This window comes from Fulmarus glacialis, unplaced genomic scaffold, assembly GCF_000690835.1.
Source record: "Fulmarus glacialis isolate BGI_N327 unplaced genomic scaffold, ASM69083v1 scaffold29006, whole genome shotgun sequence".
NCBI lineage: Eukaryota > Metazoa > Chordata > Aves > Procellariiformes > Procellariidae > Fulmarus > Fulmarus glacialis.
Genome location: NW_009219420.1, coordinates 40,324 through 65,692, shown reverse-complemented (window position 1 = coordinate 65,692; position 25,369 = coordinate 40,324). Strand labels below are relative to the sequence as shown.

The following is a 25,369-nucleotide window of genomic DNA, read 5'->3' as shown; positions in this document are numbered from 1 at the left end:
ATTTAAACTTTGGTCTTATTCCCCAAGAAACTGTCCCTGGAAAGTTGTTTCTTCATAGAAGTAAGGAAACTGATTTGCTATGAAAGTTACAAAACCCAAACTCCTCAGGACAGGCATAGCAAACCACCTTTCTAAAAGCAAAGACGGACAACATTTTTGTCACTTTTCAAATTATCTTTATCCTATATACAAATATTGAGCTCCATCCTACTATTTCTAATGTATTTCATGTGTTTTTTTCCAATTACAAAGGAATAGCTCTCTGTGTTTGATTTATGTACTGATGACTTTCAGCTAACTTTCCTTGCTATATTTCATTTAGAGAGCCTGCTGCCCGCACATGATAATGTTTATGTTGTGGATGACATGGTTCTGGAGCTATCAGAGGTGGAAGAAACGGCATCAGAAAGCAGCTGTTTTGCATCTGAGGACACCATGGAAGACTCGGGTGTTGTGAGCTCCCCGTCTGACATTGTATCTTTGGATTCACAAAATGAGAGTATGAAGTTGAGAGACATCAAGCTGGTCAATGGCTACATGGACTCAGCTGAGGCAGATGTGGTGTGTCGCACAGAGACGTGCCCTTCAAAGAACGCTTCCTGCAATAGCCTGGGATTTGACAGTGCTCCACAGAGGTAAAAATTTATTTGCAACCAGCTCTTGGAAAATATCTTGCATGTCCTCCTTGTAGGGAATCATTTAAGAAAACCAACTTCTACTTCTGCTCTTTCATAAACCAGTACCAATGCCAAGTGACTCCTCCCAGTGAAAAGCTCACTGCCAAATCCCCTCCAGTGACATACTTGTAGCAACAGGCAAAGGTCACTTTTCTGTTTGAACTTGTAGTTACATTTCTTACAAAAGACCACTGCCCTCCAGAGTTGATTTCTCCAAGAAGTCTGAAATAATTTTGTTACAGGTTGGTTTATTTTGTAGTTCTGATAGCATATGAAGTGCTTAAAATGTTACTATATATTGATCTAGAAAAACGACATGCAGGTCATAAAATGGAAAATTCATAGAATGGAAAAATCCAAGCCACTGAAAGCCAGGTGGAAAAGGATTGTGCTCAGTGAAATTTGGGGATTGGTTTGTGGGTGTGTGCATGCATATGTATGTTCACCGAATGCTAACCTCCACTGGCGTTACACCTTGGGGGGTGGGGGGCTCAGCATATTTCCTTTTTTCTTCTTTTTTTTTACATAAACAAACATTTTCCTGCAGTTTTTGCAAGAAAATACGAGAACCTGGAATTTAACTAGAAACTGCCTTCAAGCACAAGTGACTCTGACACTGTTTGTTTGCCAAAACTCACATAGTTGGTGGCAGGGCTGCAAAGGGAACCCAAAATTTATAGGACTTTGCAAATACAAACTGGCCAAATAGGAAGCTATGCCTCCAGCAAGGAGGGTGGCCTGGTAATACTGACAGGGATCTGCTCTGTGTGATGCTGCAGAGTCATGGGACAAGGGCCAGAAATTCCTCTGAATTCTCAGTTGACACAAAGTCTGTGCTTTCTGGTCTCTCTCCATTCAGCTGCTAATCTGTAGCCCCTTCATAAGAGCATATATCATGACCTAGTTATTTCCTTCCACACATTTCTGAGGGAAAACTTCATCTTGGATCATGCAGTGGGCGATAAATTAGGGATAAATTAGGCCAAAGTCAGTATTTAACCTATTGGAATGATCTCAGGGCTTTTCTTTATCCATCAGTATCAATGGGGACAAGATCAAGCCTCACTTAGATGCTTGCTCAACGATATATTTTTCTTGATTTGTCTTTTTACAGTTTCCTAGGTCCTGATGCAGTCTCTATTTAGAGGTTTAGATAGGCTAGTATAGTAAATGCAGTTAACATTCCAGACCTGATCCAAAAAAGCAACCCCTTAATTTCAGTAGACTTAGATTGGGCCTTGTAAGGTAACTAAGCAATCCCAACTTTCCTCAAAATGCAGGATTTAAACTGGTTAGGAAAACACACATGCACATTGAGGGGGAGGGGAAGTTACCTTAATGTTGAGCAAAGACATCAAAACAAAGCCCTGTAAGAACAATCCTAATCAATGAGAAATATTTTGGACTTTTTCTGGTTTTTTAGTCAAATAAAACATTGACCACAGGTCATTAAGTGACACACTCCCTCTTAGAAGTCAGCATTCTCTCCATCTTTCACTTCAGCCAAAGATATATATTCTGTACGTTGCACTGAGATTTACCTTTGCCACACAAACACACCAAATTTTTAATAGTTGGAACAAGTGCACGTAGAAGAGACAATGGGACATTTCATAAGCTGGCGAGCAGGACTGCTGTTCAGGGGTCTTGCTGAGCCAAAGGAGTGGAAGCTGGAAGGATAGTGTGGTGTACTGCCCATCACAGTGAGGGAGGTGATTACTCCCCCTGCTCAGCCACTGTGAGGCCAGTGCTGTAGTACCCTGTCCAGTCTTGGGCCCCCAATTCAAGAGAGAGATTGGCAAACTGGAGAGAGTCCAGAGGAGAACCACTGAGAGGGCTGGGGCGCTGGAGCACACGAGGTATGAGGGGGAGAGGAGGCGACTGGGTTGTTCACCTTGCAAAAGCAATGTGGATAAGGAGGGACCTGATCGCAGTCTTCCCCTAAACAAAAGGAGGACTATTGAGGCTTTGCAGGGATACACAGTGAAAGGACAAGAAGCAACTGTCGCCAGCTGCTGTAAAGGAAATAAAAATTAAATGTAAGGAGGAAATTCCTCAAAACAGGAGGGGTTAAGCAGTGGAAGAGGTTGCCCAGAGAGGTCGAGGAATCTCCATGCCTGAAGGTTCTCAGAACTCAGCCAGGCAAAGCCTTGGGCAGCCTGGTCTGGCTTTGAAATTAGCCCTGCTTGGAGCAGGAGGTGGGCTAGGCTTCCAAATTAATCTTTTCTGTGATTTTATCGTGCTAAATATTCTGTATTTATCTAATATGTCTGTAATTTAAAAAGAGTGGTTTAGACTGAAATAGGAGACAGTTATTGTTGTTTGGGGAGTGTGGTTATTTTTCATAAGTTCTATTTATTTTTTAGGCTCTGGGACAGCAAAATTGCTTCAGATCAACTTAAGGGTATAGCAGAAACTTAACATTTGTGATTTATTTTAATCTTATGTCAGCAACCGCTTAGGTTGCCACAGCAGCAATGCTGATAGTAATATTCTTTAAACTTTCATGCTCTGAATGTACCAGTAATATTTGAAGGTAAATCCAATTCCATTCCTAACCTATGTTTGTAAACAAACCAGCTTTGAAAATTGTGCTTGTCTAAATCCTTTTGAGGTCAACTTGCTAAGTTTTCAAAAGCCACTTCCTAAGTGTAGAGGGAAGGAAAAAAATAAGGAGTTTTTTTAAACCTATTTGAATAAAATTCTTGTTTTTGTGGGATATAAATCAATTCTGAGTACAATTTTGAGTACAGCCAAATTTGGAGAACATCAGTTTCAACTTCCACTGTCAGAGCAGCTGCCACCCCACTAATAAAATCTGTTGGGAGCCCTGAGACTGTGTGTAGTTCTTGTGATGAACAGGCTACTTTCAGGACCAAACCAGCCTCCTAAATTCCCAGACAAGTCAAAGTGCAGTTCATGTGAATAATTGATACGAAGCTATACAAAGTTTTAAATATGTTTCATAAGCTACAAAACTTAAAGGAAAATTTTACGTGGAGTTTATTAATTCCGTTCTATCTTCTTCTAGTACGTGTACCAAGATCTAACTTAATTCTAAAAGGAAGATAAGAACAAAGAAACTGGGAGAACGTGTCGCTACTGTAAAGTAGCAGTGGTTAACAGCAGTGAATCGGAGTCCTGCTTGAGTCTGAGCTTCGCTAAAGTCAGAAATTTTATTTAGTGACTAATTTGGCCGAGGCTTGGGGAAAAAATGGTTAATAAAAATAATGGAAATATTTAGCTTGTCATTTTAAATTGTAAAGCTGACTAAAGCTTGGGCTTTTCACCCGGTGAAATAACTAATTCCTAAGAATTTATAATGCTATATACTAAAATCATTTTGGACTTTGTGGGCTGTGAAAAGTACCCTTAAAGTGGAAGCAAATTATATTTGGAGCATGAAGGACTAAAAAGAAAGTCCAAGTGGTATTTTGCACATGCACTGTGAAGAACAGCAGTGAAGAGCAGAATCAAGTCCACAAACCTTACCTAGGTTTGGTCCAGAGGCTTAGCTTGTGCTCCAAGAGATCAAGAGTATTTTGCCATGTTGTTTACTTTGTTGCTTACTTAATTGTATGTTTAGTTTTAAATTAATTTTTCTTCGAGTTTCTCGAATTGTTTACTGCGTGGCCTGGGTGGTCTTTGTGTAGCTGAAATGCATGATAGCATTAGAATATTACAGCAGGGTTTGCACCTCATCTGCTGCTGAAGTCAAGGAAAGTTGTGAGCATTTAAGGGTACAGTCTTCAACATGCAATAGGTTTGTCTGCACATAACAGCGTAATAGTATGGCCAGGTTAGAAATGGCATGTACCACGGGCTTTGCACACACGGAAACGACAACCAGAGCAGAGCTCAAATCTCATTCAGTTCCCAGAGCACAGAAACACAAATCTCTAGAAGAAGGTCCCCGGATTCCAAGGTTTCCAGGTCTTTCCTCCATGGTTTTGTCTTCCAGTACATGGGAGCAACTTGCAAGTGCAGTCTTTTTTGTTTCATTTTGTTTTGGGATTCTTGTTCAGGCAATCTTAATCCAAATACACACGTTAATTAGCATGTGGAATATCAAATCAAATGTCAGAACACTCTAGTTCTACCCTAGGCTCTGCCTCTAACCTGTTAAACCATCTTTGTCTCTCTGCCTCTGATAGCCCCTTCAGCCACTGACTGTTTTTTTACAGTCAAAACCATAACGCAACTATCATATCTCACAATATGCTTGCACAGTGCCTGATGGAGGAGAATCCAGACCTCAGCTGGAGGTACCAAGGGCTAACGCCATATAAATAATTGACTACATGCAATGTTTGGCTGTGAATGTTTTAATATTAACTGCTGACTGAACAGTGTACTACATAGTTCTCTTTCTTCATATCCTTCCTTACAGTTGATTTCTTTGTGTTACGTATCTGTTCACCAAATTTTAATATATAGTGTTAAATGAGTAACAAGAAAACCACAGAGAAGCTGAAATGTTGCTTATGTAGCAGTAAGTACATCTCATGATCTCACAGTGTTGCAACTCTGTCCTCCCATACCCCCTCCTTTCCCATCCCTTGTATGGTGTCATCACGCTCCTAGAGGCAGGGATCAGTCAATTTTATATGCCTGTAAAGCATCATGCACACCTACTGTCTGGAGCTTTATAAATAATTACACATTAAAAATTATGTTAAAATAATATTATTAGGGATGCTAGGTCACGCACTCAAAGTTAGGTAACATTAATGTTAAGGCTGTCTGTGTAACCTTAGCTTCCCCCTTTAACCTTAATTCCCCCCCTTTTGTGCAGTATGATAAAGTCTCTGGTTAAAGTGATCATACTCTATTTTGGTTTATTTGCTTTCTAAGTTTCAGAGCTCAATTAATAGAGCAGGTGTACCACCGTTCATTCTCAGTTCAAATTATCTTTTGGAGACAAGACTATTTAATTTCCTTTTGCTCTTTTTATCTTACTCATCACACTAGTATCCATGTGCCATGCAGACTTTAATTCATTTCTCTGCACAGTACTCATGTGAGATGAAAAGGTGGCATTATCCTATTTTAGAGAAGGAGAGCTGATGCACAGAGAGTCAAGGCAGACTAGTGACCAGTTAGACCACAAAGGACTCATTTTTTTCAGAGGACTGAGCATTAAATAGCATTTCGTGTATCAGAATGCAGCTCTTCTTTTCCTCCAAACTCTGTTCTTGGAACACATTTAATCATTTTGGCTGAAATGAAATAATAGAATGATCATGGGCATGATACAAATTTTCGCATTTGGACTGCCACCTAGCAAAGTTGTATAATTTCTCAAAGTTATAAGCAATTGAAATGAGGGGTTTAAAAGGCGTCTTAAGAGTGAGTGGTTCACCAGCCTCTCTCAGAGCAGGAAGAACACTTCAAAATACAAAACATTTTTTTAATTTTGAAAAGGTTTTAAATGTATTAAAATATTTTAGAAGTATTTTAAAACGTAAAGGGAACTTGGCAATTATAAAGCTAAATAAATACAGACTTGTCTGGGACAAAAAGATAAAATACCTTCCAAAGGTCTGAAAGGGATTTTCCCCTCCCTTGGGTTTCTGTTTCAGTAGCCATGAGAGAGGAATATTTTTTCACGTACAGCTAGTGGAGGGCATAGCGTGGGGGTGGGGGAACCTTCCTGAGATCAGTTCATGCTGTGGGTCTGGACAGGGATAATCCCATTTCCTCCCTTTCTCTTGGGAGAATTTGTTACCTTTGGCTATGGTTGAGGTAGTTGAAGCTACTGGGAGGAGAATAGTCCTCTTCGTTACCAACCTGAGAAATACTCGCTGTTTGCTACAAAACTGTTAAGAGTTTTGATGAGTTAGTTTAAAACAAAAGCTTGGAAGAGTAGGGGTGGGTGAACTTGTTCTGCTTAATTTTCAGCCCATTCAAATTCAAATGTTGCAAGGTTTTGTATTCCACTTGGGAAGGACAGAAGGGAAAGAAAAGTCAGTAGCTGGGGAGAGTTCAGCGATGAAGCTGGTCAGAGGAAGAAGAAATATAATAGTGAGTGGCAGAAGGCAGGCAGGAAGGAAAGAGAAAAACTGTAATGAAAAATAGCAGTGTATGTATGTATTATATATATCTCTTTGTGGACAAACACATTCTATATACTTACATGTCACTTGTAACAATCTCTGAGAAAGAATGGGAAAGTTTTATTCTGTTGTTTTGCAATAGGATAGGTTTTATTTTAGCTGGGTAGGCACATATTTTACTTTTTTGAAAACAAGAGATGTAGTTTCAAGGGGAAGGAAGGAAGAGAAAGGGTTAAAGCGACAGGGAGAACTTCAGGGATGAAAAATTACCTAATTAAGACCCAGATGTCTGACAGATTTGCAAGCCTCTGCTTCTTACATAGTTTTGCTAATTTCCTTCCTTATCTCTGGCTTTCCCTTTCCCCTTGTTCCAGAAAATTCTTTAAATTTGGATACTCTCATGCACTTTTTTGCTGGCAGATATTCATGGAGCAAAGATACCAATGATACTATGGTTAAGTAATAAATACTAACAGTCGTTATAGAGCAAGAATCCAGATTAGCCTTTCTGTTAAACTCATCCGCTGGAAAAATGCCATATACTTTGGAGCTGTAGAATATTTTACATGTTAAGAAGCAACTTAGGTTGCTAAAGGTGTGCTGACTTCCAGGAGAGAAAGGCTTTGGTCCTTGCTCTGTTTCTTATTTTTCTGTGTAAATAAAGAAAAGTTATTTAACCTCACCATGTCATCTTTTAACTTGCAATGTTACATTGCACAGGTGATGTGGCTATATTAAGATCTAAATCATGCTAGTCCACTTTCCTGACTATTTCTGGCAATGCTGTCTGCCTGTGGGCTTTCCCATTGAGAAGCTGTTGCCAGAGGCCTGTGTGGGGAGGGGGGAGTGGGGGCATGCTTCCAGCTGTGTAGCAACTGCTTATGCAGCAGGACCCTGGAAGCTCAAATCACCCTGGTATGTAACAAGCTTAGAATTTCTAGCATTAAAACACAAAATTATACTAAGCAAAAGCATTTTCATTTGCTTTCTGTTTAGGTTTTTGACCAGTAACCATGGAGGAGGACTGTAAAAGGACCATAAACCCAGCTGCCGCTGAAAAATTACATCATTTTCCTCCTCATCTATATTTACAAGTTCTTATTTTTAATTGGGTGGGTTTATATCTGAAGGCACTACTGGGCTTCTGTGTTCTAGGATTGGAAAATAGTTTAATTCAATCTGTGATGGTTTATATTCACCACAGATATAAATGCAGTCTAAAGACCTTTGTAAGTTTGATGCAGTCCCAGTGAACTAGAAACAGAACACAAACTAAAAAAACTGGAGTGGAAATTATACTTGTACCTTGCTCTCAAAAAGTATGTGCAGCTTTTCTTTTATCACTCATTAAAAAGCATAAAAAGCAAGATTATCTGGCATTCAACAGAACATGACCATGTGCTCTTTCCTTTTCCTAGTCGCCTGCCACTTTTAGAAAGGATGCACTTTCAGTCGTACTTTCTACAACTTAAAGTTGTTCTGCATCAGTGTCCTCTTTAACACCCACCTTAATATATACCTGAGTTAGAAGCATTTCTCTTTCCAGCATTTATGAATAGGAGGAATTTGGAAATGCACATGAGGGTTAAAGTAATTCCCCAGTATCGGACGGAGAAGACTGTCAGAGCTGGGAAAGGAGCCCAGACGCTCCAAAGCCCAGTCTGGAGAGACCATAATATCAGCTTTCCACATTGGTCAGTCCCTGTTAGCTGCTTAAGACACGTGTGAGAAGCTGAACGCTCTTGATGTCCATTGAACTGCCTCACAGCAGTCACTACTTCCCTGCGTATGCTACTGCACGGTGTGCCTGCCTGGATTTGACTCTGTTATTTACCATGTCTTTATCTTCCCTCCCCAGCTAGTAACAAATTCACAGGAGCCATGTTTTCGAGTCTTTTGATATAGGAAATGTGGTGCAAAATGAGTGGGACTTTCAGGTCATATTCAATTAACCTGAGAGACATCTACTGCCGTTTCATCTCGCCTGCTGCCACTCCAGCAGGACATGGGTCTCCCTACGTTCCGTATTATGTCTACCAGCCCCAGACAGATGTCTTGAATATCCTACAGTATTTCAGATGACACTAAGTGTCCGAGTTCAGACAACTTAATTTCTTCCTCAGTCTCTGCAGTTTACATAGGTCTGCGTTGTATTTTCACAGTTATAGTGGTCCCTACCTCTGGTACCATACATGAGGCTTACCAGAACTCCTGAGAAGTTGCTCAAAGATGCTCGGGTCAGTTTTATCATTTACAAACCTCCAGGTAAAGCTGCTCTAACTATAACAAAATGGCAGTTTCTGTCATTGCAAATCCATTATCTTACCACTGTTTCGGGTTTCTTTTTAATGCAGCATTTCCAGCTAGGTTTATCAGAGGTTTTTCTCCCTTTCTTAGAATGTAAACTTTCTCATAAATGTCCGTCTCCCATGGCACTAATTTGACAAAATGCTGCTGTAAGTTTCATTTTGTCTCCAACTGCGCGAATGACTGCCGAGGAGTAATTATGCGTTGTAGCCTGCGTTCAGTGGAGCACTAAAGGCTGTAGTTTAGTAGTCACTTTGCTCCGTTCTGTGCTCTTGCACAAATCTCTGCTAATCTACATAAGTAATAAGTGCGCAGGCTTCCAGGAACCGTGCACGTTTGCCATTTTGAGCTTGGGCTAAATGCTCACCGGTGTTGTATTTTTAGCACCTCACATTTTACCAGAAAGGCAGCATAAAGGTTATCAAGTTCTTCCCTAAGTCAAAAAAAGTGTGTGTGAGAAAATACCACTGGTAATGTTTATCCAGAATGTAAAACATGGTATCGGAGTAAGTCATATTTTTCTTGGATTCTGGCCAAAACAGAGCTGTCAACAAAAGAAAAATGTATAGGGTTAGAAGGGAAGAAGGCTATGAAAAAAAAATTAGAGGCGCTTTTGTTTCCCTTTCCCAAACACTGTTGTGAAAAGAGTTGTCTTGGGCATATTTATAAATCATGTGAGCTACTGGAAACTACCCGACCTTCGCCTCACAAAAGACATATCACATTTTAAATTCCCAATGCTAAGATTTTTAAGAAGAGCCCTGTGATTAATCTATACCTTTTGGCTTGCTTTATAGGTGAGTTTGGAGATGAATTGAACAATAGCTCTTTTAGGAATTTGGAAATGCGAAAGAAAAGATCTGCTTTTTCTGAAGCTCCCTCTGTAAGAGCAAATAAGAATCCTTTCATTTTCACTGCATTGTTCTCTTTCTTTCAGAAAAATTCTGTGAATTGGATAGTATTATCCCAGTTGTCTAGATAAGGAGATTGAAGCAGAGATTGAGAGGCAAATTATGTATAGTCACTGCATAAGTGCAGAGAGGATAATGAAAGAGACCTCTGCTGACTGTTGCGCCCATCAAGGAGAAGATAATTTGCTATAAGAGTCATTGAAAGATTCCCACTGATTGACAGGAGAAAACAGCTGGTCAGTGCAATGGACCCACACTGCATGTTTTTTTTTCCAGTCCCAAATATGTTTTCCTAGATAAATTGCCTATAAAATTTTCAAGCCAATAGTTTCCATTATTTCCTGGAGAAAGCCCAGCACAGATAACTTTAATAATACAGATTTTGGCTGTGTTGTAGAACAGGCAATAGAAAGATACGATCAGGTACCAAAAAGGTGGTGAGCTGGCATGACCTTTGTGAAATGAAGTCTCATTCTCTGATAGATATGGGTTTACTCATTTTTCTTCCAAGGTTTTGGAAACAACTTTACAGTAGCTTAGAGAAAGAGTTTCAATTTGCATCAGTAATTTGTTTCCAGCTGTGGACAGCTATCCCACAAGATCAGCTTTGTAAAGAAAAAAGCAGTATTTGCCTTCCACGCTGGATAGACCTGTTGCTTAGCTGGTGCACAGTATGAATGATTCTCCCATCAAAAATGGTGTCCCTGATTTTGCAAATAAATTGTTTTAAAATGCACTCAGAGGAGAGCAAGTATTTTTTATTAATTTTAGAAAACTTTCCACTGCAAAACCAATATGGAATTCAGTCAGTTCATTCTTTCTGCCACCTTCAAGCTGAGAGTTTTGTTTGCCGGACTTCTATCCCAGTCCGAATGCTGCAGTAAGCTTAAATCTTTTTGTCAGATTGTTCAGATCAATAATCTCATTGATTTGTGTGTGTGTGTGTGTGTGTGTGCGCTTCATGGTACAGTAGGACTGTAGTCTTAGAGCAGTCTTACAGCACCAAGTTGCCTCCGCTGGAGACTTTGACTGATTTGTGCCACCTTGCTCTTAATCCATCAGGGGGAAAACTCAGTTTACCGTGAGTCTTGCAGTGTGGGTGCTGGCCCTAAGCATCATCAGTTCACGTTGGCTTCTGGGGATGTACAGGGCCTGTCAAAGCTCAGGTCAATGGCAAATGCTGGAAGAAATTGTATTCCAGTCACAGAGCACAGTGTCTCTTCCTCTGTATTCAACCAACCATACAGATTTCTGTCTTAGATTCCAGTTTAGGAAACCTCTTAGGCACATAGGTAGCCTTGCCATCTTGAATTCATCCCATCTGTATGTTCAGATACACAAGGATGTGTATGTGAAAAAAGTTTCAGAAGGCTTCTTTGCAGGTGTGTTTTGCTGTTTTCATTGATCCCACATACATGAACTCAGCTTTGTAAGTGCAAGGCAGTTTAGGTGCGAGTAGAAGAATTGGACTCCAGGACTACTACAAAAGACATCAAGAAAAGAGAGGTGAATGCCAAATCAATCAATCAATCAATAAATAAATAATAAAGTGAAATGAAATAAAATAAAATACCTGATGCTTCAACATGTGCTTTCAGTTGCTCCTGGTATGAGCAAGGGAAATCAAACAACAAACTAGCAAAAAAAGAAGCTACATTGTTAGACATAATTTAAAGCAATATGTCAGGAAACATCCCTGAATTTTTATTCAGATTATCATCTTAAAGGGTAGCAGAAAAATGGCATTTTTCAGGTAGTGTTTGGTAAACTACCAAAAAAAAATGTCATCTGTTACTGTATCTGTGCTATTAAGGGTTTGATCTTGAAAAGGGCAAATCTGCTTCGCCTGACCAGAGTTAGTTTAAGTATGGCTACACTGGAAAATTATTTTTTCAATGGGCTAATCACAAGGGCAAAACTTAGGTACAGTGTCACAGACAACAATGTCTTAAATTCAGGTGAGGAACAGGTAGCTGGAAAAAATTAATTGCCCAATGTGAAATCCTAGCTTCAATGATTTAGATAGAAAAGCTCTGCTGGTCAAGATTTTTCTTCCTAAGAAACAGAAGGTCTGTTGTGTAACAGGTTGCCATGTGTATTTTTTTTTAATTTTAGTTATTTTTTGTTAGGATTTTTCTTAGTTTCGTCTTCTTTTTTTTTTTTTTTTTAATAAGCCAAGGCAACACTTGGCACTTACTCTGATTTCAGGCTTCTTTTAGATCATTGTACAACTTCATCAAAAACCATGGAGTTATTTTCTGGCAAAATCAGGCCCCTTGATATGTTTCATTAGGAACAGCTCTCAGGGGATTAGTTCTCTTTCCTCCTCCCCTCCCTCCCCTCAGGATGCAGAGTGATTGTCTGACAGCACTTAGCTGTATTTATTTTTCATTGCCATGCAATTTTTATTTAATTAAGGTGCAGCTATATTGGCACAGTGGGTGCACAGGATGGCTAGTGATCTGCTTTAAAATTGTATGGATATGCAAAACCTTTGCCTTGGCATACGCGGCTTTTCTGCAGCCCAGCTGAAATGCGTACTTCACAGTGAAGCCAGACCATTTCTTTGCGACCGGCTTTATTAATCCTAATCTTTTGATCGCCAGGACACTGAGTATGCTCCGGCACCACAGAGATCCTTCCTAGATGTGGATGTGTCAGTGTGGTGGTGTGTGTCTCTAAGGCTGCATGTTTTTCATACTTTGGGGAATGAGTTTCAGAACTCCAGCGGAACCAAAGGGGCTGAAATAAGAGTGTATTTCAGAGCAACAGCGCAAAGCGAAAAAAGGGAAAAAAAGGGGAGACCCAACCTTTTTCTTCTCTTTCATTTAGCAGGAGAATTGAAGAAATGGCTTTGGGTAAGCATGAGAATGAGGATATATTCATTGCTGCACAACTCCAGCAGACTTTGGCTGGCCTGGATGAAGATTTAGAAGGTAGGGAAGTAGGTGCAGAGTCAAACTACTCTCAGACATCTGTACATTTCTCACTAAGATCACTGGGAACAACTCACAGGTCTAAGGCAGAATGCGGTCAACTCAAAGTGGCTGCTCCCCTTTGGCGTTGGGGCCAGCCACTCTTTACAGACTCGCACCGAATATTTTTCAAGCTGCTTATCGGATTGTGATTGTATTTCGGTGTCTGCTACCAAAAAAAGATGAACGGTAGTTTAGGGACACATTTTATGGGCCAAATTTGGTGTAATTTCATTGACTTCAGTGAAGCTAAATCAGTTGTGAATTTAGCTCTGTGTTTAATGAACAATGCCTCTGTTTCGTATTTTATCATAATGAAGTGGAGGGGGGGAGACATTTTTGTACCCAATGCCTCTACATTAGCAGACGTATTTTGAAGTTAAAAATCGAAAAACATGAAAAAAAACGGTGGGAAGAGAGAAAATGTCATATTGTGCTCCTCTTTTTCCTACTCTGAATAAAAATATTTCTCTCTTAATGGTTTGTCACCAAATGATGTTGAATACTTTTTTAAAACTACCCATCTTTATTTCAGTACTTCTGCAGTGGACTTGATTCTGATTTAATTTCTGTGACTTCTCAAGCACTGCAATTTCTTAGCTTCTGTGTTGTAACCCTTGATTTATACCAGCAAATTTGAGAGGAGAGTTAAGCTTCTTGCACAATGAGGCTTCTGGAGTCACTGGTAAGAAAGGGTGAGAAGAATGGAGAAAAAAATACAAGTACTGTTTCTTTGTTTGCTTGCTGAAGGAAATCCTTCAGCCGGGCTGTTATTACTAATCAGGTCTGGGAAACATAATTCGGAGTTGCTCGCGGTTTCTCAGAAATGTTTCTCCTTTGGAGTCATGTGGTGAAATGTTTATCACTGAGAGAAGTTAGTCAAAGATAAGGTATGAACAATAGATTAAATTCTGCTTTCAGCTGCATTTGTATGTTTCCCACTGGCTGAAGCAGGAGGACTGCAGGAATATTTGGCTGATCGTAATCAGCAACCAGACAATAAAAAGGACCCAGATCTCTCCTTTTTTGTAATACAGGCATAAATATATTCCTGTTAGTTTTAGTGTAACTAAAATATCTGATCCGCTTAAGCTTTTACTGGCTGTTTGTGGAATTTAAAGTCATATTGCCTAAATACTGTCCATATGTAATGTTGTATGTGTATTTTGCAGCAGTGGATGGTATAAGTAACTCTGACTCCGAGTACATCAATGAAGCGTTGAGCCCACAGACAAGAAAAGTTGAGGCTGCCCAAGATGTTACCATTTCTGTTCCAGTAACAGTCATAGATGATGCTCCAGAAGTCAGCACCTCTAACTCAACTGGAAATCAAGAGGCAGAGATAAGGCTTTCGCAAAATATCTCAGCTGACTCTGTTAATACAGGAAACTTTACAAATAAAAACAACAATGCAGGTTCCTTTGATAAGGGGGACACAGATGGTGGAGCTGTGTGCATATCCAAGGACCTAATACATCAGCAACCATGTGAAAACGAATTCAGTCACTTGCCTGTGGAACAGAGGAGAGATATGTTTGAATCTCTCACATCGTCCTTTGAAAAAAGAAATGAAAAGAACTTAAGACTGGAACCCCCCACCAAACATGGTGTGAAGTCTGAGGAATGTAAATCTAAGCTGACTCCATCTCACTCCAAGGCCACAGCTGAAACCAGTACAGCAAAAGACAAGATAAATCCATTTAATGAATGTAGTAACAGGGAAAGATCTCTGAAAAAAAGTAAATCAGAATTAGAAATCAAATGGCCACCAGCAAAAAAAAATGAAGTAGAAGAAGTCCCATCAACACCCACATGGTGTCATCGTGCCCAGAATTTAGGAACAAACTATGAAACTAAAATGGGTTTGACAACCTTTAAAGTCGTCCCTCCGAAACCTGAAGTAAAACATTTCGATAGAGGAGTTTCACTCTCCACTGGTGCCATTAAGATAGATGAACTAGGCAACCTTATAGGCCCAAACACTGGTGTCAGTAAGCACATACCAGGTGCCTCTACTGATGAAAGTGAGGAAATTCGTCTTGGGAAAGTGAAGGCATTCTGGAGGTCAAGTTCTATGGAAAAGCAAAGTGATGACTCTGCTGAACATCTTCCTAAAAAATCAGCAGTCACCACAAACTCTAAGCCCTTTACTATAAAACATGAACACAAACCTGCAGCTCCAAAACCTGTAGCACCACAAACTGTTACTACCCAGGTAGCTGAAAGACAGTCTGAGAATGAAAGGACCAAACCACCTCTTCCAGTTACACAGTCTCAGGTAACACCATTAGTGGCCCCAACCATTAATAAGGACAAGCTGGAGCTTCCATTTCTAAAGCCACATAGGAGAACTTCAAGTCAGTATGTTGCCTCTGCCATTGCAAGACACATCAATGTAACTACCTTTAAGTCTGACTCTGTGGAATATCATGAGAAAGATGAAAATAAGCAAGGGGCAGGAGAGGTTAAAACTGAAGCAGAAGTTTCACCAAAAAGATGTATTATTGTGGCCAAATATAGCCCTGTGGAAACAGAATCAGCAGAAACAAGAGAAACACTTTCAAGTATTTTTACTTGCAGTCAAAAAGCATCCCACAGGTTTACGCCTGGTGATAACTCTGGCGTGGAAGACAAAGTAGTTAACATCAGGGCAGCAAATCAAGCAACTCCTGCGAGTTTCTATAAAAAGAATGTCAGTGCCCCACTTACTAAATCCCCTTCAAAGGATAACAACAGTGCAGAAGATGATCATGGCTTAAACTGCAAACAAAGTATAGCAGAGAAAAAGGCACGTCTTTTTTTTGACCAGAAATGTGAGACTTTGACCCATGCTAATTCAGCCCCATCTCTCAAATCTCCTGATCTCCAAGGAGTCCCATCCTCTTTCAGTTCGTCTTTGCGAGTCACTAAATGGCCTCCTGCTAGCAGTGTACAAGTTAGTTCACTTAAAGCTTCACCCGAGCTAAATGGTGCAGCAGCAAATGCAGAGTCAGAACAGGAGGAGAAACCTGACGATTCGGATATTAGTGCTATCGGTGAACTAGATGTTAACGTGCAGACCAATATTTTTGGACCAAAGAAGAAGTTCAAACCTGTTGTCCAAAAACCAATTCCAAAAGACACGTCACTGCACAGTGCCCTAATGGAAGCCATTCAAACAGGAGGGGGAAAGGAGAAACTCAGAAAGGTAAAGTGGAGACTTTTTTTAACCTGTTCAGACTGCAGAGCCCTGTATTCACTCTGTCAGACACCAGAGGTTTTATAACTGGTACAGTTGCTGGTGAGCTGGAGTACACAAGGCAAAATACAGACCAAGACACTGCTGCGCTAGCTAGAAGAGGCAGAGGGTGCAGAGATACAGCATAAAGGAGAGGTTAGCCTAAGAGCCGAACCCGCATTTCAGTGTCTGATGTAAAAACAGGAACACACAGCATGGAGAAAACTTGTAAATACCTGCAATGAAAGAAAACTGCATTTTGTATTACTAGGTGATACTAGTTTGCTACTGACTTCATGCTCAGGGGATATAAGACTGCATCTGAAAGTACAGCATTGCTGTCTACACGTATCCTCACCATTCAGTGTAAGGGTTGTAAAAGCAGGTCTGAAAGAAGACAGACTGATCGGTCTTCATAGCTTGCATTCTGGTGCAAGTGCCAAAAATATTTTTAATAGTGTTTCCAAACTATCTCTAAGTAAATATCTAATAACAATGTGAGGTTTATTCTTTTCATATTCTAGGTTTCAGACAGTGCACTAAATGGCAATCACAGGAAACCCTCATATGCTGAGTCAGAGAATGAGCGCTCAGCCCTACTAGCAGCTATTAGAGGCCACAGTGGCACCTCAAAGCTGAAAAAGGTAAGAAATCAAGATGGTAAGTTATCTTTTAAGTGCAGTCTGTTCCTACTGGGTGTTTTGAATAAACCCAGATATGCCACAAACTAAACGTTGGGCTGCAAAGAGAGAAGTTGAAGGGGAAATAATATGACATAAGACCAGGTCTGACTTAAGCAGATAGCATAGCAGGTCCGATCCTATTCTCTGCTATAAAACTTAACACTCTCTCAAATGGTGTGCTTTTAGCTGAGAAAGAAACATAGAAATCCAAATGAATTACAGGGAGTGTACACAGCAGACATCAAATATTCATCATTTTCACATTTAGGTGGGGGTTTTTTGTACATTAGGAGTATGCAGTTATATTAATATATTTGCATTACCTACCATATGCATCCAGTCCCAGTTACCTGAAAACGCACTAGGGCTTCTTCATGAATGCTGTTTATCTGTTAACATGAGCTGGTGCATGCAAATTGTATGCAAGTAATTGATGTTGATGGAACATCAACTTTCACCGCAGCAGGATGATTCCTTCTGTCTGAAAGATTTACCTAATCATTACAGCATCTCGTATTCCTAATAGCCAAAACCTGCATTGTTCTAGTCTTAGTTTTCACTCAGTTCAGTAATCCAGCCAAGGATATATATTTGGCAAGGAGGTTCCCATTTCCCTCGTGCAATGACTCAGGCCATTAGCACATATCCAGATAGCTGGCATTAGATAGAAAGAATCTCTTGCCTGTGTTAGGCAATTACTTCGTCCCTCAAATATCTTACTGCTCTTGCTGCAGATACGGTACAGCTTCCACTGAGCCTGAGAGCAGGACATGCTAGGCAGCAGCCATCTTCATGCATTCTGCATTCATTGGGAATAAATGTAAATTTGTGTAAAAGAGGCTCTGACAATGGTGGTGTATTATCATGGAGACTTTTTGGAGTACTTTCCTCCAGCAGAGAAGCTTTTGCCATCATTTTAAGGGAAGTTGCCTAGAAACCGTACGCTTCTTTTTCACACCATGTCACCTGTGCTAGTTAAAACACCATATTTGTATGTGTACAGGGTGAGATATAGATGTGCTATGATGAAAGGGCTGTCCCTTTCATGTTATCTCAAATGTTCATGTTTTATCTGACATGACATTATTCCTATATATTGTGTGTGTGTGTGTGCAGTGAAGGAATAGAATATAGGATCTCTCTGAATGTGGATTATTTGATGGGAGATTAATCCTTTCATTTTTCACTAGAGAAGTTTTGTGCCTCAGTTTCTCTGAGAAAGGAATGCTAATGCATCTGCTTGAAAACCTCCCATTTGGCACATGATACTGAATTTCCTAATAATCGCCGAATCATTGTAATTACTAACAATTTATCATGATTATAACTAATAATGTTGTTAATGGCAAAAATATTTGTTGAGACAGTAGATGGAAAAGCTGGTTTAGTCTGAAAGATTGCCTCCTCCCCCTGCATTCATTTAACGTAGGATGAGTTTCCAAGCTGGTAATTCGTGCAGAAATTTTAGTTTCAGAAATTCCACAGAAACACACTTGGACAAGCAATCAATTGATTTTGTTCTCAGTGCTTTCACATAGTTCTCTCTGGTCCTATTTTTGGGTTTTTTTTTTTTTAGCATGGCTGGAAACTTTAGGTTTAAAGGCATTTTTTTCAATGAAGCCATGTCAGAGAGCTCAGATGTAGAAGAGTCTTCCTGTCATCTGGGATTATTTCTGTGCAGCCCAGGCTCCAAAAAGTAATGAGATTCCTGGGTGGCTAATGCAGCCTTAATATATCTTCCTGATTCCAAAACCCTTGTGGTTGTTTCCAGATGAATACCAAGTCCAACTCTCTCTCTTACCTTACATGCCAAGAAGAGTTACAGGATGCTGGAGCTCACAGTAAACAAAGATTGAGTTTCTGAGACAGAGTCAATGCCAAATCTTTGATGCTGGTAGTCAGCCCAGCTGAGTGATGTGAGTGAGTAGTAACAGATGTTCAACTCCATGAGCAAACAAAAGTTCTACGTGTTTTACATCATTCAAGCAAAGTGAAATCGGGGTACTGAAAGTGCATCAAATGTCACGTAATTACAGTTTAGTCATGCTTGATATTAATTACCTCTTTTCAACTGCATCATGAGCAGATCTCCTCATTGGCCTCCGAAGAGCTGCAGAGTTTTAGGAATGCAGAACTGTCGTTGCAGAAGGCAGAAGACCCTCAGGAAGAGCAGCTTTGTATCCCACCTGCCCCTGCCCAGCCGCCACCACCACCTCCCACTCAGCTGTCAGCAGCAGCTCCTAAATCCTCTGCCATGGCTACAGGTAACCCTGAGGAGGCAAGGCAAGCCCTAATGGAGGCCATTCGCTCTGGTGCTGGAGCAGCAAAGTTGAGAAAGGTAAATGCACTTTCATATTTTATTGTGGCTGAAACAACCTCGGCTTGCTGTGCTTTGAGAGCCATTTATAAGCTGTTCTAGCCACACATTTCTTTCTTCCGTCAGAAGAAGGTACATACACTGTTTCCTCTAACTGAATCAAAGATCAGGAGTGTATTTCAAACCTTTGAACAGCTATTAAAACATACTACTAAGACTAAAACATGCCTGTGCATGTATGAAACCACATGAATGGTCAATATTTTTCTTTTTTAAAGAGAATATCAAGAGCATGAATATCATTTCAGAAAGCGTTTTCATGCCCTTTTCATTCTTGTGAATCTGAGGTAATACTGGATGTCCTTTAGACAAGATGAACCTAAGAAAGATCAGATATGAGACCCTGAAGCAAATTTAGAGATAAGTATTCTCTCCTAATTTCAGTAGTGTGCCCTAGACCTTGATTCCCCAACACTTAAACCTTGGTCACACGTGCTGAGAGCTGTCAGTAAAACTGTGGGGTCATTTTAATGTCTGTCTGAACTTTATTAATTGGATGATGTGTGCTTCACTTCTGTGGTCAGCTATGGGTCAGTCAGCTCCCAGATGGATAAATGCTCAGTTGCCCGGGTGTGATTTTTGGAGTAAGTTCATTTATCTCTTTGATCAAAATTTGTTCTTCCTAACGTCAAGTTACACGGCATTTCTTGGTACAGAGAAGCAGATCAGTTGAACTGAGCGGAGTCATCCCAATATTACACTGCAGTATCCACGAATAGACTTTGATCCAAGGACTTTAGGGAATGTTCAAAAGCAGATGTAGTTTTCCCAACACATGATTTAGCTGATGCCAATCATAAATGTGTAAATAGGCTTTAACCTTGCTTACTTGTCCTCTTTAAAATAGTTTAAAAAATACGATCAAATTTTAACATTAAAACATCAAAAAATCTTGTTTCTGATAAACCAGAAATTCCACAGAATCATACAAATGGCACAAATAAATCAGTGTTTCAGGGAACTTTACATCAGCATGCAAACAGAAATCTGGATGTGCAGTTATTTTGCATGTGAAAAATTACATCTGTATTATGCATACTACTACGAGGTGTGGCTGAGGTCACTTGGTTTGTTCAGCTTGGAGAAGGCTGAGGGGTGACCTCATCTCAGTCTACACCTTCCTCAAGGGGCGCAGTGGAGGGAGAGGGGCCGATCTCCTCTGTCTGGTGACCAGCGACAGGACACGAGGAAATGGAGTGAAGCTGCGTCAGGGAAAGTCCAGATGGGACATTAGGAAAAGGTTCTTCACTGAGAGGGTGGCTGGTCACTGGAACAGGCTCCCCAGGGAAGTGGTCATGGCACCAAACCTGTCAGAGTTCAAGGAGCGTCTGGACGACACTCTTAGGCATATGGTTTAGTTTTAGGTAGTCCTGCGAGGAGTGGGACTCAGTGATCCTTATGGGTCCCTTCCAATTCAAGATATTCTACGTTTCTACGATTCTAAGACTACAAATTATGAATAAATAATACTCCAGATAAGGCCGTTATTTCCCCACTTCGCCAATTTACAGGAAAAAGGGGATTTGGATATTCAAGAATACTGCATGCAGTTGTTTTCTAGATCTTTCCGAATTCTTTGTTCTTCCAACTACATTACTCTTGCAGAAGTCTCTGAGGGGATCCATAGCTCTACTCATTAAAGCAAGTCTTTATCATATCCTTGGGGATTTATTTCAAAACAGTTGGCTAGCCAGTGCAGACCATGAAAGCAAGCTTGATATACTGATGTATTCTGCGGTATACTGATGTATTCTGCTAAATACTGTGCCTCTCTTCTTTCATTTTCAAGACAGAGTAATTTTTGGTAGTTTTGACATTGAAATGACAGAAGAGTACATATCTTACTATATAGATTTTTTATGCAAATAAAAGAGAGCAGCGTTTTGTCCAGGACAGAGTATGATTTTGTTATTATTGTGCTGTCCTTCATGATACTGGATATGCAAGCTGAGTCTTGTATATGCCAGAGACATCATATCACTGACATCTGAGATCTCATGCCCTTGATCACTGATAAAAGTAAAATTCTTGCCAGATTTCTCAAAGAGTTTCTATCCAGTGCATATTAATATCTCTCCTAGCTTGCTGTGTTAAATGAGAGCCGAATTCTGATCCTTCCCTGCAGTGGGACAACTTGTGACAGCAAAAGTTGAACTAGTAGAGGAGAATATATGATAGCTGCATGTCAGAGTTTTCTTCCTTAACAGCTGAAGAACATGTCTCTGAGGAGCACTGAGTTTTTGGTAGACAGTGGCTGGTTTTGTGCCAGAAACAAGGGCAGAAACAAGCTTTTTTCTTTGTTTTGCCTCCTCTGTCAAAGATCTATGATGTCATGATTTGGAGGTGTGAGCAGAGAGCCATTTTTGACTTTGCTTTCTAGAAGATTTTGGTTGCAACTAGACAGCAGAGTAGGTAGTTCAGCTCTGTAAGTGTGTCTGTTTCTCTTCTATTGTCTTCTCGAAGTTTGCTGGAACAAGGGCTTCTGATGGTGAAGTCATCTATTTAGCTAATATTGTGGGGAACTGGGAAGAATCTGCATTGCATACTTATGTATGGCTCAGTTTATGCTTATTTATGAGGGGTTATTTGCAATGGAAGTAGATCAAACGGGGCTGTCAGGGGAACCAAACATAAAAAGCAACCAATTGCCTAGATAAGGAGCATCCCAAGAAACATTTGAGCTCTATTAATATCTGTAAAAAGGCAACTCCTCCACTCCACCCCTGATTACACAGCTGTTTGCTAAAGTCATGAACTTTAATGTTAAAAGATCCACTATGCAGGAAGGGAGGAGAGAAATTGCTGCAGGCTGACCCTGCCTTGCTGAGAGTCAGGGTCTGCACCACACAGGCTGTAACTGGGTCACCCAAAACAAACCGGAGCAAAAATAGGTACTTGAGGGAAATGCCAAGTATAGGTAAGACAGTATGCGCATAGGTCTCCTGGCTGTTCTTTAATCCATTTCTTGGAGTACTGTGCCTGCTTTGGCAAATAAATCATGCTTTGTTTTGAAGAAACAGCTTCTGTTTTATTGCACACTGTTGCTGTCCACAGACTCCTGAAGGAAAACTCTTGTGGATGCCAAGCCCAGTTGGGCCTGCTCAGTAAAATGGTTCATCCCCAGTGCAATGCAGTTCAGAGACCTGCCAGAAAGTGGTTAGACTACAGAGCCTACCCAAAGGGAACAGAGATGCAGACGTGTTACTAGAAAGGGATGAACTTACCAAACTGGAAAAGACCTGACAATGTACAGGAAGTAACCTTTTTCTTCAGTTTTCAAAATGGTCTGTCCAGGAACCTGGCAGGTGCTTAACACGTCCAAAGTATAACAGCAAGTCAGGGAGATGGCGTCAAGTAAGGCCACAAGCCAGGATGGCTGACCTAGTGCCTTTGGCGGTTAATTGTCTTGAGAAATGAACGTGTCTCGCTAGTGAGAAGCCTGCTTCCCAGCCGGGCAGTCTGCCTCCTGTACAAAGGAGAATCAGTTGATCCAGGAAATAAACGGCTGATCTGAGACCAAATTTTGGCTAATTCTGGTGAGCAAAACTCAGGTCATAGAGCTGTACTGTTTGAGCTTCTGGTGTTAAAAGTGAACTAGTGTTTTCCTTAAATAGCATCAAGCAACTTTTGTCACAATTCCACATACTTAAGACCTTTATGTTTAGTTTTTACTTTCTATTTCTATCTCAGAAAATGCAAAATAACCTAGCTAGATTTCTGAAATTATGTATACCATTGCATGTGTGTTTTTCTGTCTGTGCAACTTGCCTTGGGATTTACCATGATTATCTGTGGAAAAAAACATAACTACGCATGCAAATAACCCGCTAGATGTCTAGCTGTAGGTATAGTTGCAGCACAAGCCCATGCAGGATTGAAAATCTTACCCAACAAAGAGAGGCTATAAAAGTTGCCTTAGCTTATATGCCATCTGCTCATTTTAGGTAGAGTTGCACCCAGGGATTTGGTGGAAATATTGCAGGGGAATTTGCCTGCACGAGGTGGGGAAGGCAAGTTGTACATCTGAAGAACAGGCTTTTGCTCATGGTAAAATGATTGCTGTAGACCACTTTTTAATGGTACAAGCAAGAGAGATTCTATAGATGTCACATGTTTTCCAATACAGATTGGAGCTGCATCTAAGCAGCCTTTTCTGTTTGCTCGCTGCGATTTTAAAAATTAATTTGGCTCCATCACAGTATCCACAAACGTTCATGCCAGTATTTGGCATCAGCATTTAGTCACATAAGCTCTTGATACGTGCCGTGTATCATTCTGTTGGCAACCAAAGGAGCCAGGTAAGGTAGTTACTGCACCCATTACAATGAGTCCCTGGTATACGCTGGGATAATTTGAAGTCGGTTGCCAACAAGTAATGCATCGATCTGAATCATGGCACGTTGAGTGCCTTCTAGGAAGCATGGCCTAGTTCCATACCTTTATGTCAAGCAGTGGACTATTATTCTCACATAATCAGAGATATATAATTGTGAATGAAGAAATACTATTTCTTATCATCAGTGTCTGTGGGTGCAATGATAGAGATTACAGACTCAAAGCCACTGTTGATGTTGGCATTGGTATGCTGGAAATGGGGTAGGAGGACCCACTAAAAGGTTGGCTGAGCTTGATATATACAGGTAGTCAAATGAGCCTATAAAGTGATTCTAGTTCCCATGCACAGTGAAAGGCAGTTGTTTGCATGCTGTTACTCTATTTGAATTGAAAGCTAAAATTTAATTTGAACTCCTCACCTTGCTAATAATTTGTAGCGTGACCTATTTTTTTCCCCAAGAATAAAGCTGCTGCCGTGGATGCTAAGGCCAAAATGGAAGGTTTAGGCTTGATCAAATACATTATTCCTGTTTAGTTTTTGTGGTGACCTTAATGTATATCTCTCTGATAGAATCAAAGCTCAGTAACTGTGATTTTGGAAGAGCACCCTAGCATACCTATTTAAAATTAAGCATATGCTTAGATGACCTGAGGAAGATAAGCATTTGTTTAAGTATTTTCCTGAATCAAAGCCATCGGGAATTTCCTTCATTCAGTCAGGAAGCAAAGTACTCATCAATTGATTTTTATGATCAGTGACAGCTAACCAATACTGAATAGGTTTTGACTGTCAGATATTGCATACTTGCAGCCTGGGTTTCTGTTCATTCCACAAAATGAAGGAAGTTGACATAAAAATACATCGCTTATGTTCCAGTAATCATGTAACTGCAACCGTAATACCTAAGGATGTATGAGGTGTGGGATTTTTAGGGAAGGATAACACCTTTCATTAGACCAACTGATAGAGCTAGAAAAAGCAGATAAGCTTTAAGTAGTCTCAAGGATGAAGAGACTAAGCTTGAAAACAGCCCCACAGGAGAATGTTTGGTTAACAATGTCAACAGTTGGAGGTTTAAAAATAGCTTGAATGATCATGTGCTTTTCTTTGTTATAGGTCCCTCTGCTCGTTTGAATCATGTATAAAGAACAGGTAATGGGAAAATCTAACCCCGTATGCACCCATAATCATCATTCAAGGTCTGAAGTGGCAAAAAAATCAAGAAGTTTAGTTTATTCTCTTGTCTACAAGCCAAAATAAGTTGTAATTAATTTTCTGTGTGTTCCTGCATAATGGTTCTAAGGGGAAAATATGTTGCTCTGCCGTAAAGCTTCTGTGCCAAGGAATTGTGTTTTGCCTCTGAATATTTAAGGTTGCCAATAAAGTATTCTTGTTGGCAGGTTAATAAGAATATAAACACTGTGCAGTCCTGTGTTAATACTTACTTGTGTTTATAGGCAAAATTAAAAGACTTTGCTAGCTGCCTGAAAAGTAATACTCACTTGAAGTTGTTAAAAGTATGTAACTATTTCAAACTATTTACTTGCTTCTTATTTGATTTGGAAACGGGCTGTAAGCGATTAGGGTGAAAACCAGAATAAAGACCTGTAAAAAACAATCACAAGAAAAAAGTTATGGTACATTATGAAGGACCTAAATTGTCATATGCTGGAGTCATTGGTTTTTAAAATTAGATGAACTTTATATCTCTGGTGGAGCTCTGAGACAGCAGGCAATCAATAATGAGTGTAAGACAGTATCTATTGAAAAAATTGTTACTTATGGGATATGATGTATAGAATGCTAATATGCAGAGATATACTGAACCCT

The 25,369-nt window shown here is 40.1% G+C and overlaps 1 protein-coding gene across 1 annotated transcript; it reads left to right on the top strand.

Annotated features, from left to right (window-relative positions):
- Positions 1 to 322: 322 nt before the first annotated feature.
- LOC104078653 (protein cordon-bleu-like) lies at positions 323 to 24,673 on the top strand (the record flags this gene model as incomplete). The annotated part of the gene is made up of 6 exons (XM_009580365.1): positions 323 to 635; positions 12,784 to 12,887; positions 14,099 to 16,113; positions 16,668 to 16,787; positions 18,913 to 19,164; positions 24,656 to 24,673. Coding segments are annotated over 6 exons (2,822 nt in total), but the record flags the coding sequence as incomplete, so codon positions are not given.
- Between the last annotated feature and the right edge of the window lie 696 nt (positions 24,674 to 25,369).